General features: G+C 31.7%; 2 protein-coding genes across 3 annotated transcripts in view; one reads left to right on the plus strand and one right to left on the minus strand.

Moving 5' to 3' along the window:
- Window positions 1-231: 231 nt before the first annotated feature.
- The window catches only part of LOC136275121 (putative ankyrin repeat protein RF_0381), a 54,090-nt gene continuing 39,731 nt past the window's right edge, over window positions 232-14,590 (minus strand). The window contains exon 7 of the mRNA XM_066083446.1: window positions 232-1,905. Within this exon, the coding sequence (XP_065939518.1) occupies window positions 386-1,905 (1,520 nt within the window). The 3' untranslated portion in view covers window positions 232-385. The remainder of the gene's footprint in view (window positions 1,906-14,590) is intronic.
- LOC105343599 (uncharacterized) lies at window positions 2,572-7,258 on the plus strand. Of its 2 annotated transcripts, XM_034472621.2 has the most exons (12): window positions 2,572-2,721; window positions 2,856-2,930; window positions 3,053-3,262; window positions 3,424-3,531; window positions 3,647-3,801; window positions 3,907-3,992; window positions 4,214-4,283; window positions 4,419-5,143; window positions 5,284-5,433; window positions 5,570-5,744; window positions 6,011-6,068; window positions 6,912-7,258. In XM_034472621.2, the coding sequence occupies exons 1-5, from the start codon at window positions 2,613-2,615 to the stop codon at window positions 3,667-3,669; spliced, it is 525 nt and encodes a 174-aa protein (XP_034328512.2). In that variant the 5' UTR covers window positions 2,572-2,612; the 3' UTR covers window positions 3,670-3,801; window positions 3,907-3,992; window positions 4,214-4,283; window positions 4,419-5,143; window positions 5,284-5,433; window positions 5,570-5,744; window positions 6,011-6,068; window positions 6,912-7,258. The 2 variants fall into 2 exon arrangements, with proteins under 2 accessions (XP_034328512.2, XP_065937482.1); XM_066081410.1 differs by lacking the exons at window positions 2,572-2,721; window positions 2,856-2,930; window positions 3,053-3,262; window positions 3,424-3,531; window positions 3,647-3,801 and having other exon boundaries at window positions 3,880-3,992; window positions 6,912-7,251.

Here is a 14,590-nt window from a genome sequence, read left to right on the forward strand (position 1 = left end):
ATGCATATTACCACATCAAATTGTTTTGCTCAGACGAATCATTTTTACCAGGAATACACACATTATAGTTTAACTATAAAGGAATGACTGTTATATCCCTCCACGTAGCAAAGAATGTTTACAATAGTTACTTTACGTGCGAAATGCAGATGCCTTATAAATGATGATTTTAATATGACAGACAAGGCAGCCCAAAATAGGTATGACATGTAGCAATTGATTCTCTAAGCATTTTGTATTGTGGGGGGGGGGGGGGTGTCTTCTCTATTTTTCATCTGCCTTTTTTGTGGTTTTTGTGTCATTCACTACCACACTTTTGAATATATTATATATTTTCCCTATTAAACATAGAATGAAAATTAGTAAGAAAAAAATGCAAAGTTTATCATCCAAGTAAAGCTTCATTTTCTTCCAATCCTTGTTTTGTTGCAAACGTACTATCTCTGCCTTCTTCTGCTGGAATAGCAACATTTCCTTCCGATACTTGTTTTCTTACAAACCTGATATTAGTGCCATCATCCTCTGGCAGAACTTCTACACTGACTGTTTTACCGTGGTAATTTTGTAAAGCTTCCTTAATTTGAGCTTCAATATACTCATCATTCGATTCTTTAGCTGCGGTTTCTAAATATTTTTTTCCAAACCCCAATAACTCATTATATTCGTTTAACAAGAAGTTGACGATGCTTCTGTTTCGGTGTTCACATGCTACTCCCAGCACAGTGAGTCCATCGACTGTAGTAGCATATAAATCTATTCCTCCGTGTACTAAAATAGGAATAAGATTTTTTTCTGTTCCGTCTTGCCTTTCTTCTACGGCGACGTAATGAGCAGCCGTCCAATTTCTAAATTCACCCGTGCTATTAATAATGGCTTTATATGATTTTTGATTGCATATGTATTGGCAAATTTCAACTCTGTTATTGATGCAAGCTATATGTAAAACTGTTCGTTTGTCACGTGTTGTTTCGCACAGACGCCCTTCAAAGAAAGTTTCCATTTTCTTAAATATTTCTAAATTTCCTCCTTTTGCAGCATAATGGAGCACATTCCAATCTTCATCATCTTTGTCATGCACCATTTCCCCAAAAAACTCTAATATTTTTTTACAGATATCCTCGTGTCCATATTCACAACATACGTGCAAAATAGTTTTTTGGTTTTTAGTTTTTAACATTTTAATTTTTTTTGAAATCAAGTGATTAAATATGACTGTGTTTCCAACCATTGCTACAAAGTGTGCAATTGTCCATCCACATGCATCAGATTTATCTAATAGTAGACTCAAATCCTCACGATCTATCAGATCTATACACATCTTTGTGTTGTTGTGTATGCATGCAATATGAAGAATATTTAATCCATTTACCGTTTCCGTTTTAATGTCTAAATTTTTACTTTCTAGAATTTTCATTATATGTATGTCTCCTCCCATAGCAGCAAAATGCGCTGCATTCCAGCCTTGTACAGATTTTTTGAATAGAATTAGATCTTTATATTTATCGTCCAGCAATAAACATGTACAAAGAAATCTATGCCTTTTCTTGCAAGCAAAATGCAATACTGACCGACCATCATATGTTGTATCGTCTATATTTATTCTTTCATCAATTTCAAAGTGCTTATTCACCTCATCCACGGCCTTCATCAACGCATTCACAATATCTACAGAACCCCCTTCTGCTGCACAATGCAATAAAGAAAAGCCATCATTGTCACGTGTTGTTAGTATTTTAAGAAGATTAAGGTCATATACATTGTTTTTCTTCTTCATTATTCTCTGCTCCAACAAATATATGAAATTTTTAAAAGCACCATTTCGACAATGCCTCCTTAGCAGCAACGAGAGATAAATGTTGTCAAAGACAAGCTCGCCCTCAACTTTCTTTAACACTTGTAGATCATCTGTAAAAAACATTTTTATCGATTATTTATCAAAATGACTTATCGCTTAAAATGATTTAAAATTACATTGATAATATCTTGCACACTTACAGCGATCAATAAGGAGAATTCAAGGAGGTTGAACACACGAAAAACAAATGTGAATCAATTAAACAGCTAACAAAAGGTTTGAATAATCTTTTGTTTATATGTCGGTCATCGTTTTCTTGTTTCTTTGTTTATCTGTCTGTTTCATATAAGTCATTTTACTTGACAATTAAGTTACTATCAATAGACCAAATGACACGGTTTATGTTGTATTCGCTTCCATTAAATATTAAACATATAACCAATATAATAAACAAAAGCAAATTTCAAGAAGTTTTTATAGCGCAGGTTTGTGCGCATTCAAGTCTACTGCGTTTTTATACCTGCTTTTTTCTATTCCATTTATTAGAATAAACACAATAAAAATATATATATTTTTAAGGTCTTGCACTACATCAATTTTTGATGACGCAGTACACAAAAAAATACACTTCGTAGAACGTATTTCCGGGAACGATTGTTTTTGTCGGGGACGAATTGTATAGGTACAGCTCTTTTAAAAAAGAGGAAGAAAACTATTGAAAGAGATCTTAATCTTTAAAACGTTTTTGAAAGAGAGATTTTGATTACGAAAAAAAAAGAACAAAGTTACATTGAGAGCAACAAGACAGCAATGAAATATGGACACGCCCACGGAGTCGGCAAACAGAAATGTGTGTTTACTAACTTTAGGTGACATTACGGATGGACAGCTTGAGAATATAAGTAAAGAACATTGTTATAGCAGAGGTATGATGTGTATATAAAATAAGTTTGAAATTTTAAATAATTATAGGCACACAGAACATTGCATTAGTTTATTATAACATTTGTTACATTCAGAGACAACCATGAAATTTACATTTTGCTAAAATTCTATCTAGGTCTAAAACGTAAATACTTGGAACTACATGATGATGTAGATGGTCAACAAGAACATAACCAGTCTTTGTCACCAGGTAAATTAACTACTTTTGAATGCACCATGATTTTTGCAATTACTGAGTATTATGATAGACACAAAAATGAACTAAATGGCCAACTGAAATTCGATCTGACTGAATATTGATTTATATCATAGCAGATGATTGCTTTGATGACAACTATGATGCATGTCAATCAGAGATTGAAAGCGAAAAAGACGAGGATGAGGAAGAAGAGGATGGGGCTCTTGGAGGTCGCAGGATTGTAGAGTTGAGTGTTTTGGCTGCAAAATTAGATGAAGGCTGCAGTGAATGCTCTACAGATCTAAAACTTTCATCCTGTGTTGGAGAAACCAGATATGGCCTAGGTATCTAAGACATTAATTAGTTTTCCTCCTATTTATAATTATCTGAATATATGACAATATATCATTTAATTTAAAATATATCAATCTTTAAAATTATAAGAGAGGGTAGATAACTTACAGTTTCAAAATACACAAGTTGTTGAACATTTCTTTTATTATAGGCAGCCTCCTCAAAATTCACTGCAATAATTGCAATGAAATTAATAATGTACCTACTGGCAAGAGACATGGTCAAAATACATGGGATATTAATACAAAATTGGGTGCAAGTATTATATTAACTCTATTGATTGATAGATAATTGTTAAATTATAAAACATGAAAGAAAATTAATAATGGATTTCTAATATCAAATCTTGAAAAAAAATGTTATTTTCATTGCAGCTGTGGTATTTTGTGGACTTTGAGAAATGACCGTTAACAATTTCCTTGCTGCTTTGAATATTCCCACTGTAACTGGGAGAGAGGGAGGTTGGCAGTATTTGTGAAGCTGTTGCAAATGAGACTTGTAATGAAGCCCTTGCCGAGGAGAAAAAAAGGTTCAGTAGAAATGTTTTTTTACTGATTTATTTCAACATATGATATTTTTTCAGTGACTTGATAGGTTGAAGATTATTTATAAATTGATACAAATTTCAACATAGATCACAAGATGCCGAACAATTTTCTGTGTCCTTTGATGCTGGATGGCAGACCAGAGGTAGCGGTCGAAACTATGCAAGTTTGTCAGGTAACATCCATCATTCATTTTTTATATTTTGCATAATTAATCAAGCATCCCAATGCTACATAAAACCTAACAGTATAGCAGTTTTTGTATTTAAAACAAAGTAGTTCCCTTAAGGGGAGATAATAAACAGTCTTGTAAGTAGGAAATACATGTACATGTATACTGTTGGATTTACTGGTATTGAAATATAGCAATAAGACAAAGTGTTGTTGCTTTTTAAGGGCATGCGAGTATGATTGGAGAGAAGACAGGAAAAATTCTGTCATATGCTGTTCGGTGCAAGAAATGCAGGTAGGGCTTTTAGTGTGCTCTCTTCTCTTCTCCCCCTCCCCTCTCTCTCTCTCTCTCTCTCTCTCTCTCTCTCTCTTGATTTAGATGTAATCAGATAAAAACATGTACTGATAAATTGATTTCTTTTAAATACAGATTCTGTGATAAAGCACCAGTATCAGCAGAAGTGAATAAACATGATTGTAGAAGAAATTGGGAAAAATCCTCAAAGGCAATGGAACCAGATATGGCTTTAGAAATGTTGCATGACTTAAAAGCGCGTGACTTCCATGTAAAACATCTTATAATGGATAATGACTCAACAACCTTAGCCAAGGCAAAAATGTCTTTTGATCCAAATATCCAAAAAATTTCTGATTTTAATCATACAAAAGAAAATCTGGCAAGTAAACTCTATGACATCAAGAATGAGAAAAAGTATCCTCTTCTAGGTCCAAAATCCATACAACATTTACTAAAATGTTTTTCATATGCTGTGAAATCTAACGAAGACACAGACACTTTAAAGAGAAATTTAGACTATATTCCTGTCCATGTATTTGGAAACCACAAGAAATGTGAAAAAAAAGTGGTGTAAATATCTACAGGACCCAGAAAATTATAAACCCATAAATTTACCATATGGAAAATATCTTTCTGGAGTGGATTTTCTCAAAGATTTACAGCATCTGTTCAGTGATTTTGCTAAAAATGCAAGTAAACTTTCCAATATTGGAAGCACTCAGGCAAATGAAAACTTCAACAAAATAGTGGCCTGCAAAAATCCCAAAGCATTACATTACAGTGGATCTGAGAGCACATCCTTTAGAGTAGCAGCTGCTGTTGCACATAAGAATATTGGACATCTGACAATTGGAAAGGTATATCAGATGTTACATAGAATAATTACTATAGTATATATCATTATAACAGCTAGTTACAGAATAAGAAATGTATGCATGTAATATGTATATGAAATGTAATTATTGCTCTCTGTATATTTAATTTAGTTTTTCATCAGGTTTACGATACTTTGATGCTCTCGCCAGGGATGCACACAAATGTACATGAAAGGAGGGTTTCTCGAAAGAGAGAAAAAGAAAAATTGCGACAAAGCACTGTTGAATGCAAGAGACGAAGACATGAACTAAAGAAATTGAAATCAAGCCAAGTAAGTTGAATTGTTCTTATTTTTTCTTGTTAAGTGTAAAGATTTAATTTCTTTTTACAATCAATTAACATTGTTATATTCCAAACAATCCATTAGCAATGTCAAATTAACTCACATTGTAAAATTTTATCAATAGATATCAACTTCAGAAATAAAAGAAGGAACAACCTATGAATCAGGTGTTGGATTGTCTTGTGCTGATGCTGTAATAGAAGAAATCCCAGATTGCACCCCTGCTTCCAAGCCTGTTTCAGTGCCTACCCATACAGACTCAAACCTTCTTTATTTTGACCTGGAAACAACTGGACTAGGTTTGAACAATCATTTGTTTTAACACTGGAAATGACATTTCATGAATGAATCATGCAGACATATTTTACTTATTATTATATGTTCATTGCATTAAAATAATACATGAATTTTATTGTTATTGGGCACTTACAGTTAAACAAAATTTTATCAGCACATGTGAACAGTTTGCTTTAAGTAACATTGCTTTTTATACATTATTTATTGTTAAAATTTAATTCAAGGAAGCATAGCTCGTATACTTCATTGTAATTAATTTATTTCATAGGTACATCAGCAGAAATAACACAGCTTGCTTGCATATTTAAAGAAGAAACCTTTAATAGGTATGTTCTTCCCAAATCCCCCATTTCTGCCAAAGCAACCGCAGTTACAGGTCAACATGTTGCCAGTGGACAATTGTTTTACCAACAAACAAAAGTGAACTCAGTTGACATTCAGACTTGTTTGACAGAGTTTAATATATGGCTGAAAATTTTTCCAAATCCTATCCTAGTTTGTCATAACGGAAAGGTATTTGATTCTGTAATTCTAATGAGATCTGTTATGCAGTATCCAGAGAGTGGACTAAAATCAACAATAGCTGGATTTGTTGACAGTCTTCATGTATTTAGAGAAATATTGCCAGAACAACACTCCTATAAACTACAGACACTGGTACAAGATACTATGGGACTGGCTTTCAATGCCCATTCAGCATTGGAGGATGTTAAGGCCTTACAATCTTTGGTTCTACATCATAAAGTTTCATATGAAATTATGCTGAAGCACAGTTTTGGTGTAGACTTTATTATTTCTTCCATTGAAGGCAAGAGTAAAACTAATGAATTGATTGCTACACTAGCTCCCCTCTCTTCATGCATATCTCCCTACATGCTTTAAAAAATTACCTTGTCTGGACTGTCTTATGACCATCTTAGACTTGCTATTGAAAGGGGTGGTGCTGATGGTTTAAAGATGGTTTTAGGAGAAAAGACCGAGCAGGGCAATGTTAGGGTAACAAAAAACAAAACTGTAGTTGGAAAAATTTATGATCACTTTTGCTAAACTTATTTTGATAGTTATGGCTTGTTCTGAACATTGATTTTAATAATATATGTAGAATTTATTAATGTATAAATATTTTTTAATTTGTTCCATAAATTTTTAGATGTATTATACAATTGCAGATTTTAACATGTTTAGTGACATCGTTGAGGAAAAACACACTATTTGTAAGTATGTCGATCATGTTGGTTTGAAAAGCTTGTGTTTCCATAGCGTATCAACTTGATGTTCATCATGTAAGTATTATGTGTGGTGTACTGTTTGTGTTCTTTGTGTCTGTGTCTGTAGTACATGTTGTTGCATGCAAGCTTTTTAAATATAAAATATATATCAGTATTTTTATAATTCCTATTTTTCTTTTGTATTGTCCTTTTTTTCTGTTGTATTGTCCATTGCATGCATTTGTGTGTAAATTTATGTGAGTTTTTTTTTAGAATAAAATTTTCTTTAATAATTTATTAACTCATATTATTGATCCTTCATTGTACAATAGTTTGCAAAGAGTACTTGCTGAAATATGTAAGTAAATTTCTTTTAATGTGTGAAGGATATATATATATATATATATATATATATATATATATATATATATATATATATATATATATATATATATTTATATATATATATAAATATATATATATATATATATATATATATATATATATATATATATATATTGTTTTCTTTTCTATTTTCTATTACAATCAAAAGGTTTAATTTCTAAATTCAATTACCAGTAATTTTCAGTTTATACTTTTTATTTATATTCTAATAATTAAACAAAAAATGCAGCAAATTTACATTATTTCAAACAAAGTATTGAAAATAGTATGTTTTAGACATGAAATAGTCCCATGGTGATTCAGTCCGTAGAATTAGGAAAGATAACTCTTACAAGTGGATCTTTCATACCATATTATTTTTTGAAAAATTATTTCAATTATTTGTAACATTTTTCATTCAATTTTTTATATTGTATTCATTTTGTTACACTTCTTTACTATTTTTAACAAAATTTCTAAATTATTCATTCACAGATTAAGAAGATACGAACATTGATTGTTTTGAGGAAAAACACAAATAATTTTAATAAAAATATATTTGAACTAGAGCAGAGCTCGTGGCAAAGCCACGAGTAGGTCTTCCGTTGTTGCTGCGAGTTGAAAATATATGTGATATGGTGTCAAACGATTATAATTACTAAACTTTCAGTTCTGCTTTTGTTATAAAAACGTGTTGTGATTGAAAGCCTGCATATAAAACGTGTTTTGAGAAAGAAAATAAGAAAATGTTTTAGGAAAACTATTTGTCGCACACAGTTTATGTAATCGTAACAAACATTATTTAAAAAATGAGATATTTAATGGCGAGTTAAATTTTCAGAGGGTAGCAAGCATTGTAATAAACAGTATGTACTCATGTGTCATGTCAGGAATTGTGTTGTTTTTTTTTAAACCGAACCCGTTTACAAAACACGTAACCTTTTCTCTAAGATAACTTCTTTATTTAAATATTTGTAAATTTTTGAAGACAATGTGCAACTTAGAATTGTTGCGTGCTGACAAAATTTACAGACCCTGAAACGTACTACTATACAACAACAAAAAAGCGTGCGACTTACGTGCGAAAAACGTTTCGTAATAACCGTTTAGCGTTTCGTGTGAATCGTGAAGCGTTTCGTGTAAACCGTTTAGCGTTTCGGACAAAGCGTGCAGAATTTCGGACAATGCGTTTAAATCATTTCGAACAAAGCGTGCGAGAACCATGTGAAACGTTTATCAGATTTCATTCGGAACTCTCTGACAATTTGTTTCAAAATGGAGCCCGTGTTTTACATTACATGTACTTTAAACTGTTTGTGATTGGCAAAACTCTCTTGTAGGTATTTTCATGAAAAAAAAATCTAGAAGAAATGATATACTTATCTTTTAACAAAATTGAATTTATTTTTAACAAACAAAAGAAAGGTATATGTATTAAAAGACGACTAGTTACAGAGTACATGTATATATAACGTTTTTATACGATGTTTCAGTACTGGTACAGTTTTACCGGTAACGAATATTTGCCAGTATCGAATAATTTTTAGAAAAATTATTGGTGGAAGACAAAGTTGAGGTTTTAAAAAATTCTAGCTAGGTGATTATAACACAGAAATAAATATTATATCAGTACGTGAAGTTGTTTGCCATTTGCACGATTATTTACCGAATTGTTTACAAATTAAAAATGTGCCCCAGATATGAGCTACCGGATGTTCAAAGCAGAAAAAACGAAAGTGTGAAAACAATTAAGCCTTACTATGAAAATAAGTTTGTTATTGATCCCTATTTAGTGAATAATTAGTAAATATAATTCATTTAAAAAGATAATACATCATATCAAATAATAATGGATCTTTGAATGAAATTACGACTTCAAATAGAACCACGTGTAGTTTTCCTAGTTACGGTTCATTGCGACAGCAGTATTATTTGGCTGCAAAAATTGATAGATATACGGGAAAAACAAAGGAAAATGGCAACTACTTATCATCAATTACTATTATAAAGTGTTTTTATGAAACGGAAATGAAAACTGTTTAAGTCCAGTTTCAATTTGACCGGAAAACGGTATGATAAAAATAACGATCATATAATTTGTTTAAATGACATATTCCCACAATCGTTTTTCCTTGTTCATTTATAAGTCCATTAACATGTACCTCTAGAATATTTTTGAAATTAATTCGCCTCAAAATATTCGGTCAGAAGTGATAAAGGGCGCTTAATTCGATACTGGGAAACGAATTCGAAACTAGGAAACTGGAGGGGGTGTTGAAATTACTGTCTCCGTAATTCATCCTTTATATTTTCGGAAGTTTGATACAGTTTAGAAGGACAAAGAAACGCGATTTAAACAAAAAATAAAAAAAATTGGAATTTTGATAATAATAGTTGCATGCACGAGAAACCGCATACTGATTCGTTACCGGTAAAATGACTGTACAATATTAAAATTCGCTATACATAAAAAATATTAAATACAGTTAGCAAAACATGATTTCTGTTGGAACAAGCCTTAATCAACTTTAACTTACACGAACATGTTTTGATAAGCATGTATCTTTTTTTAATTTATTTACATCGATAACTCTTATTGAGACCACTCGCGGCACACATAACCTCGGACATCGGGTGAGACCTGCACCTGGCTGAACCTGTCAATCAAACTCTGTGTATTTGTTTTCATTGGATGGTCAAGCGTCTCTTTTTTTGTCAATAGCCAATGAAAAAATTAATGACTTCAAGGTAATTGGAATCAGTATCTGATGAAGCACACAATTTAAATGATAGAAAATTTATTAATTATTTGAACAAAATTAAATGTAAACATAGAAAGAAAACATACTGATCATTTCTATGAATTGCGGGAAGTAAGTTCTTTAGAATCCCGATTATAGATATTTTTACAAGTAATTATTTTAATTACTTAAACCACTGTTAACGGAAAACAAGACGTAATTAACGCACAGGGATTTGCCTACAATGTACACAGTCATGCAATAAATTATTAAGGGAATCTTTACGAATGGAACTTAATTCAAATAGATCATGATAATCTATATACACTGAACGCCGTTATACATGTAAGGAGCGCCGGTAATATATACGAAGATTGAGTCAAAAATTTAAATCATTTTTATTTCTTGTTCTTTTCAATACAATGTTAAATTACTTTGAAAAAAATCCGAAATAGTAATTACAACTTTCTTTTTTGTTTAATCATTTGAATTTTTTCTTAGGTACATGGATATGTACAGAACATATTTATTTACGCGAATGATACGACATAGGAAAAAAATTATCGGATGTTTGTATAACATTGTTTTCTAACGAATGTGACTAATTTAATTTTAAATATTTTTCAACATTATCAATGTAAATAATATCAGATTTATTTACTGTTTGTATTTTTACATCGTATTCTCTGAAACCAATAAAAATACTAATGTTAGAAGAAAAAATCAAATCCCGCCGAATACTGAAAAACCGATTTCAGTTTGTAATCATACGGATTTTTATTTTTGGTATTGACTATTGAGTTACGGTAACATTTTTTCTGGATGATTTTTTTATTTATATTTTATGTAGTAAAAGCACCATTCCAACTGTTACTCAATTACATAACAATTGATGACCCGGGGCTATATATGTTCTGAGCTGTGTGCGCTGAAGCGACACAAAATTCTCGGTCGCACGTGGCGATTGAATTAACACAGACTGACCGAATAAACAAACGGTTGGGAAAGTGAAACAAAATGTTACACATAAGAAGAAGCCACCAAAAATGATTTTCGACAGATCTTGATATCGTTTCGCCCCCCCCCCCAAAAAAAAATACAGCGCGAGCTCCTGTCAGCGGGGCAGGAGGAGGGGGGGGGGGGCAGCAATGAGTTCGCTTCCGTAATGAAACGAACATGTAGAAAAACTACAGAAGTGATTAATATGTGACCGACAGAATCTAATCTAAAGTTGTTTAAAACTCATGTGAATATTCTTTTAAATAATCATCGAATGCCTCAACTCAGGACATTCTTTTATCGTGCTAGCACCTACCGCAAACATGTAACATGGAACTTTGATTATAATTTGATTTGATTTTTAAACTACCTTGTACGCTATCGTATACACCAATGCTTAATCAACTGTACGAGTAAAATAAATTTATCTTTTCATCTTAAACCAAAATAATAGTTGAAAACATAATAAAATATAGTTGTGTCCGTGCAAAATGCCAAAATATGAAACATGAACGCGTGATAAGGTACAAGATCACGAACCGACCGCAGATCACTTGTCCAATCGTGCCGGATCTCCTCAGCCATGGGCGATGGATGATCATCATTTAAATGTTTAATATTTAGGGGGGGTTGTTGTTGTTGATTTAAAACATTATTTGTACAGTTTATAAAACATTTTATATAAACAAACCAACCATTAATTTATGTCTGACGATGTTTCCGATTTGGGTTAATATCGTTCATTAATATTCATTTACACTCAAATTTAATTAAATAAATACAAAATGGACAAACTTTTATAACATAAAATTTAAAACAGTTCTTGTATTTACGACTATATTAACTCAAACACGTTCATATGCATGGAAGTGTGCGTCTCGGTGTGCGAATCTTGTGTATAAATAACCGCTATGTAGTGCAGCCGTGGCTGAGATCCTCGGCCGTGGGCGAACGATAGATTACGTAAAGGTACAACGCACAGACCCACACAGCTCAGAACCCAGTAAGCCTTGAAAATTGCAGTATAATGACCTTACTCTATCAAATAGAAGTTATTTATTTTAAACTTAAAACCCACAATTTATCTATATCTATTATTGCTTTAGATTGAGAATGACATTGCTTTTATTAATTAACTGAACGATTTCTTAATTGACACCCAATCGTTTAATCCATAAAAAAACATGTGTAATCAAAACGAAAACAATTCTTGGGTTTGCGGATAAATAAAATCATATATGAGAGACGCAACTCTCGTGTATTAGATAACCCCTGACCGCTAGGTAGTCCAGCCGCGACCATGGTGACCGATTTTCTCGGCCGCGGGCGAGGGAGAGCTTACGTAATGGTACACACCAGCTCTGAATCAAGGTAGATTTTAAATGTATGGAGTTAATAACTAAAATGTAATGCATAGATTTTTTTTAATTCCATATTTTGTGGTTTACTAGAAAAGAAAAACAATGATTTGTTTTCCAAATCCCGTTTTTAAGGGTTGAGTATTATAAGAACTTAACAACAATGACTTAAACTCCTAAAAAAGCACGTATATTCTAAAAAAAAACAATTCTTATGATTTAATGCCGTTTGTATAAACCAGCATACTTTCTGCGGTGACTTTATGCCAGTTGTACGCGCAAAGACTTTCGTTAACTTGTCAAATGAAAAAGGTACATGTTAACATGTAAAGCTTTTTACACTCATACTACACAAATCACATACAAAATAACATTGTAGCAACCTTTATGAGATCCCAACAAACAACTTTTCCAGCGACAGCCATATCAAAATCCTAACCGTTTTTGAGTTATTAAGCAAACTTTTTTAGGGGCCATTGGCCCTTAATTTAAGGGGCCAGCCCTTTTTTATTGGTGTCAAATGAAAGCCCTCTATATTTTGCACAACTTTTATTCTACATGTCTTAACAAAATATTTTTCGTTTAAAAGATATAAAGGAAAATATGTCTAAATTTTCGCACTTTTTTTAATCCTGTTTTTTGACCCCCTACCTTTTCCTAAATAATAAACGTAATCTAAATACAAAAACAGATGTGCACAAGTACAATGTCTCTGTTATTCAAATTCGTTGGATTCCCATTCCCTGCTATCATAGTCTCGGAGCCTTTGTCTGGAAACAAAAGGCCCTAAAAATTTTTAAAAGGGGAATAACTCTTTAACGGAAAGGGAATTCTAAATTTTATGAATTGCTTAAGATACTGTTTTGTAAAGTACATTAGCCCTGAAAATTTGAGCAAAAACCGTTCAGAAATAAGCAAGATATGAAGCCTCAAAGTTCGCGTCTAGGAAGAAAAAAAAAAAAAGAAAAATAATCTTTCCCGCACAATAATAGAAAGGTCTTCCGTTGGAAACGGAAGACCTTAATGATATGAGGTGTTGTATTTTTTTTTAAGTGTCTTAGGAAATGACCTATCTTTTGAAACAATTACTTCTTCTATTTTATTGACTATGTACTGGAAATATTTTTTAAAATGAAAATCACAAAAAACATTAAAAAATTATTTTAAAATACTTAAGACATTACTATCATCACATGGATATTTGATATCTGTCTAACTATTGGTACTGTAATGAAAAATGAAATAAAATGTTGGTGTAGTGAAGTACCTTAAATGATTTTTCCGTTATTTGGTAGTTGAGTGTAGTCATTGTGCTTTTATGGCTTTACGATAAAATGAAATTTTGTATAATTCGCTATAATTAATAACATAAGGAGAAAGTAAATATCGTACGCCTTCGAGATTTTATACACAGAGTAATGATATCTTCAGAGTTATTTGACAATTTTCATTAGTAATTATGTAATTCTATATTTTAAAATATATTGCATTTTGATATTTTGAGATGACTCTTAAAAACGCAGACTACAGAATATTTCTTTAATATTAGGTAGAATATGCATACCTCTAATCTCATATTACACTTTAAGGAAAATTGCCAACGTAGTGTTTTTTTTAAATCTGCTTCAAAGTGTGTAAAATGACAACTTTCTATATATAAGATTTTATAGATTTCTAACCTTTGAATTTATATTAACTTGTATGAACTTTATCAGATTTATTTAAGTCTATATAAATAAACATAAAAGATTTTGTTTCATTCAAAACTAAAATGTGCTTTTATTGTTCTTCATAAAGGTTATTGTATAAAATTGCAATATTTATATTAATATTACGCGTTTATTCGCGAGAGTTTAGAGTAAAATCGCGAAAGTTTCGTGTTATATCGCGAAAGTAACGTGTTTATTCGCAAAAGTTAAGCGTTTATTCGCGAAAGTAACACGTTTATTCGCGAAAGTGACGCATTTATTCGCAAACGTTTCGCGTTATATCGCGAAAGTATCGCGTTTATTGGTGAAAGTTTCGCGTTATATCGCGAAAGTTATGCGTTTATTCGCGAAAGTTATGCGTAAATTTGCACAAGTTTCGCAACAGTTCGCGAAAAAATATTTTTTTCCTTACGAAAATAAGCTCAATGGGCTTTCGTAAATTTTAGCTA

Source organism: Magallana gigas, chromosome 4 (genome assembly GCF_963853765.1).
Source record: "Magallana gigas chromosome 4, xbMagGiga1.1, whole genome shotgun sequence".
NCBI lineage: Eukaryota > Metazoa > Mollusca > Bivalvia > Ostreida > Ostreidae > Magallana > Magallana gigas.

Excerpts from the sequence above, each read along its gene's own strand:
- LOC105343599 (XM_066081410.1), top strand. The coding sequence starts at position 4,817 with ATGTATTTGGAAACCACAAGAAATGTGAAAAAAAAGTGGTGTAAATAT. Across the intron at positions 5,434-5,569 it reads AGAAATTGAAATCAAGCCAA|ATATCAACTTCAGAAATAAA; the intron begins GTAAGTTGAATT and ends TTTTATCAATAG. Across the intron at positions 5,745-6,010 it reads CCTGGAAACAACTGGACTAG|GTACATCAGCAGAAATAACA; the intron begins GTTTGAACAATC and ends TTTATTTCATAG.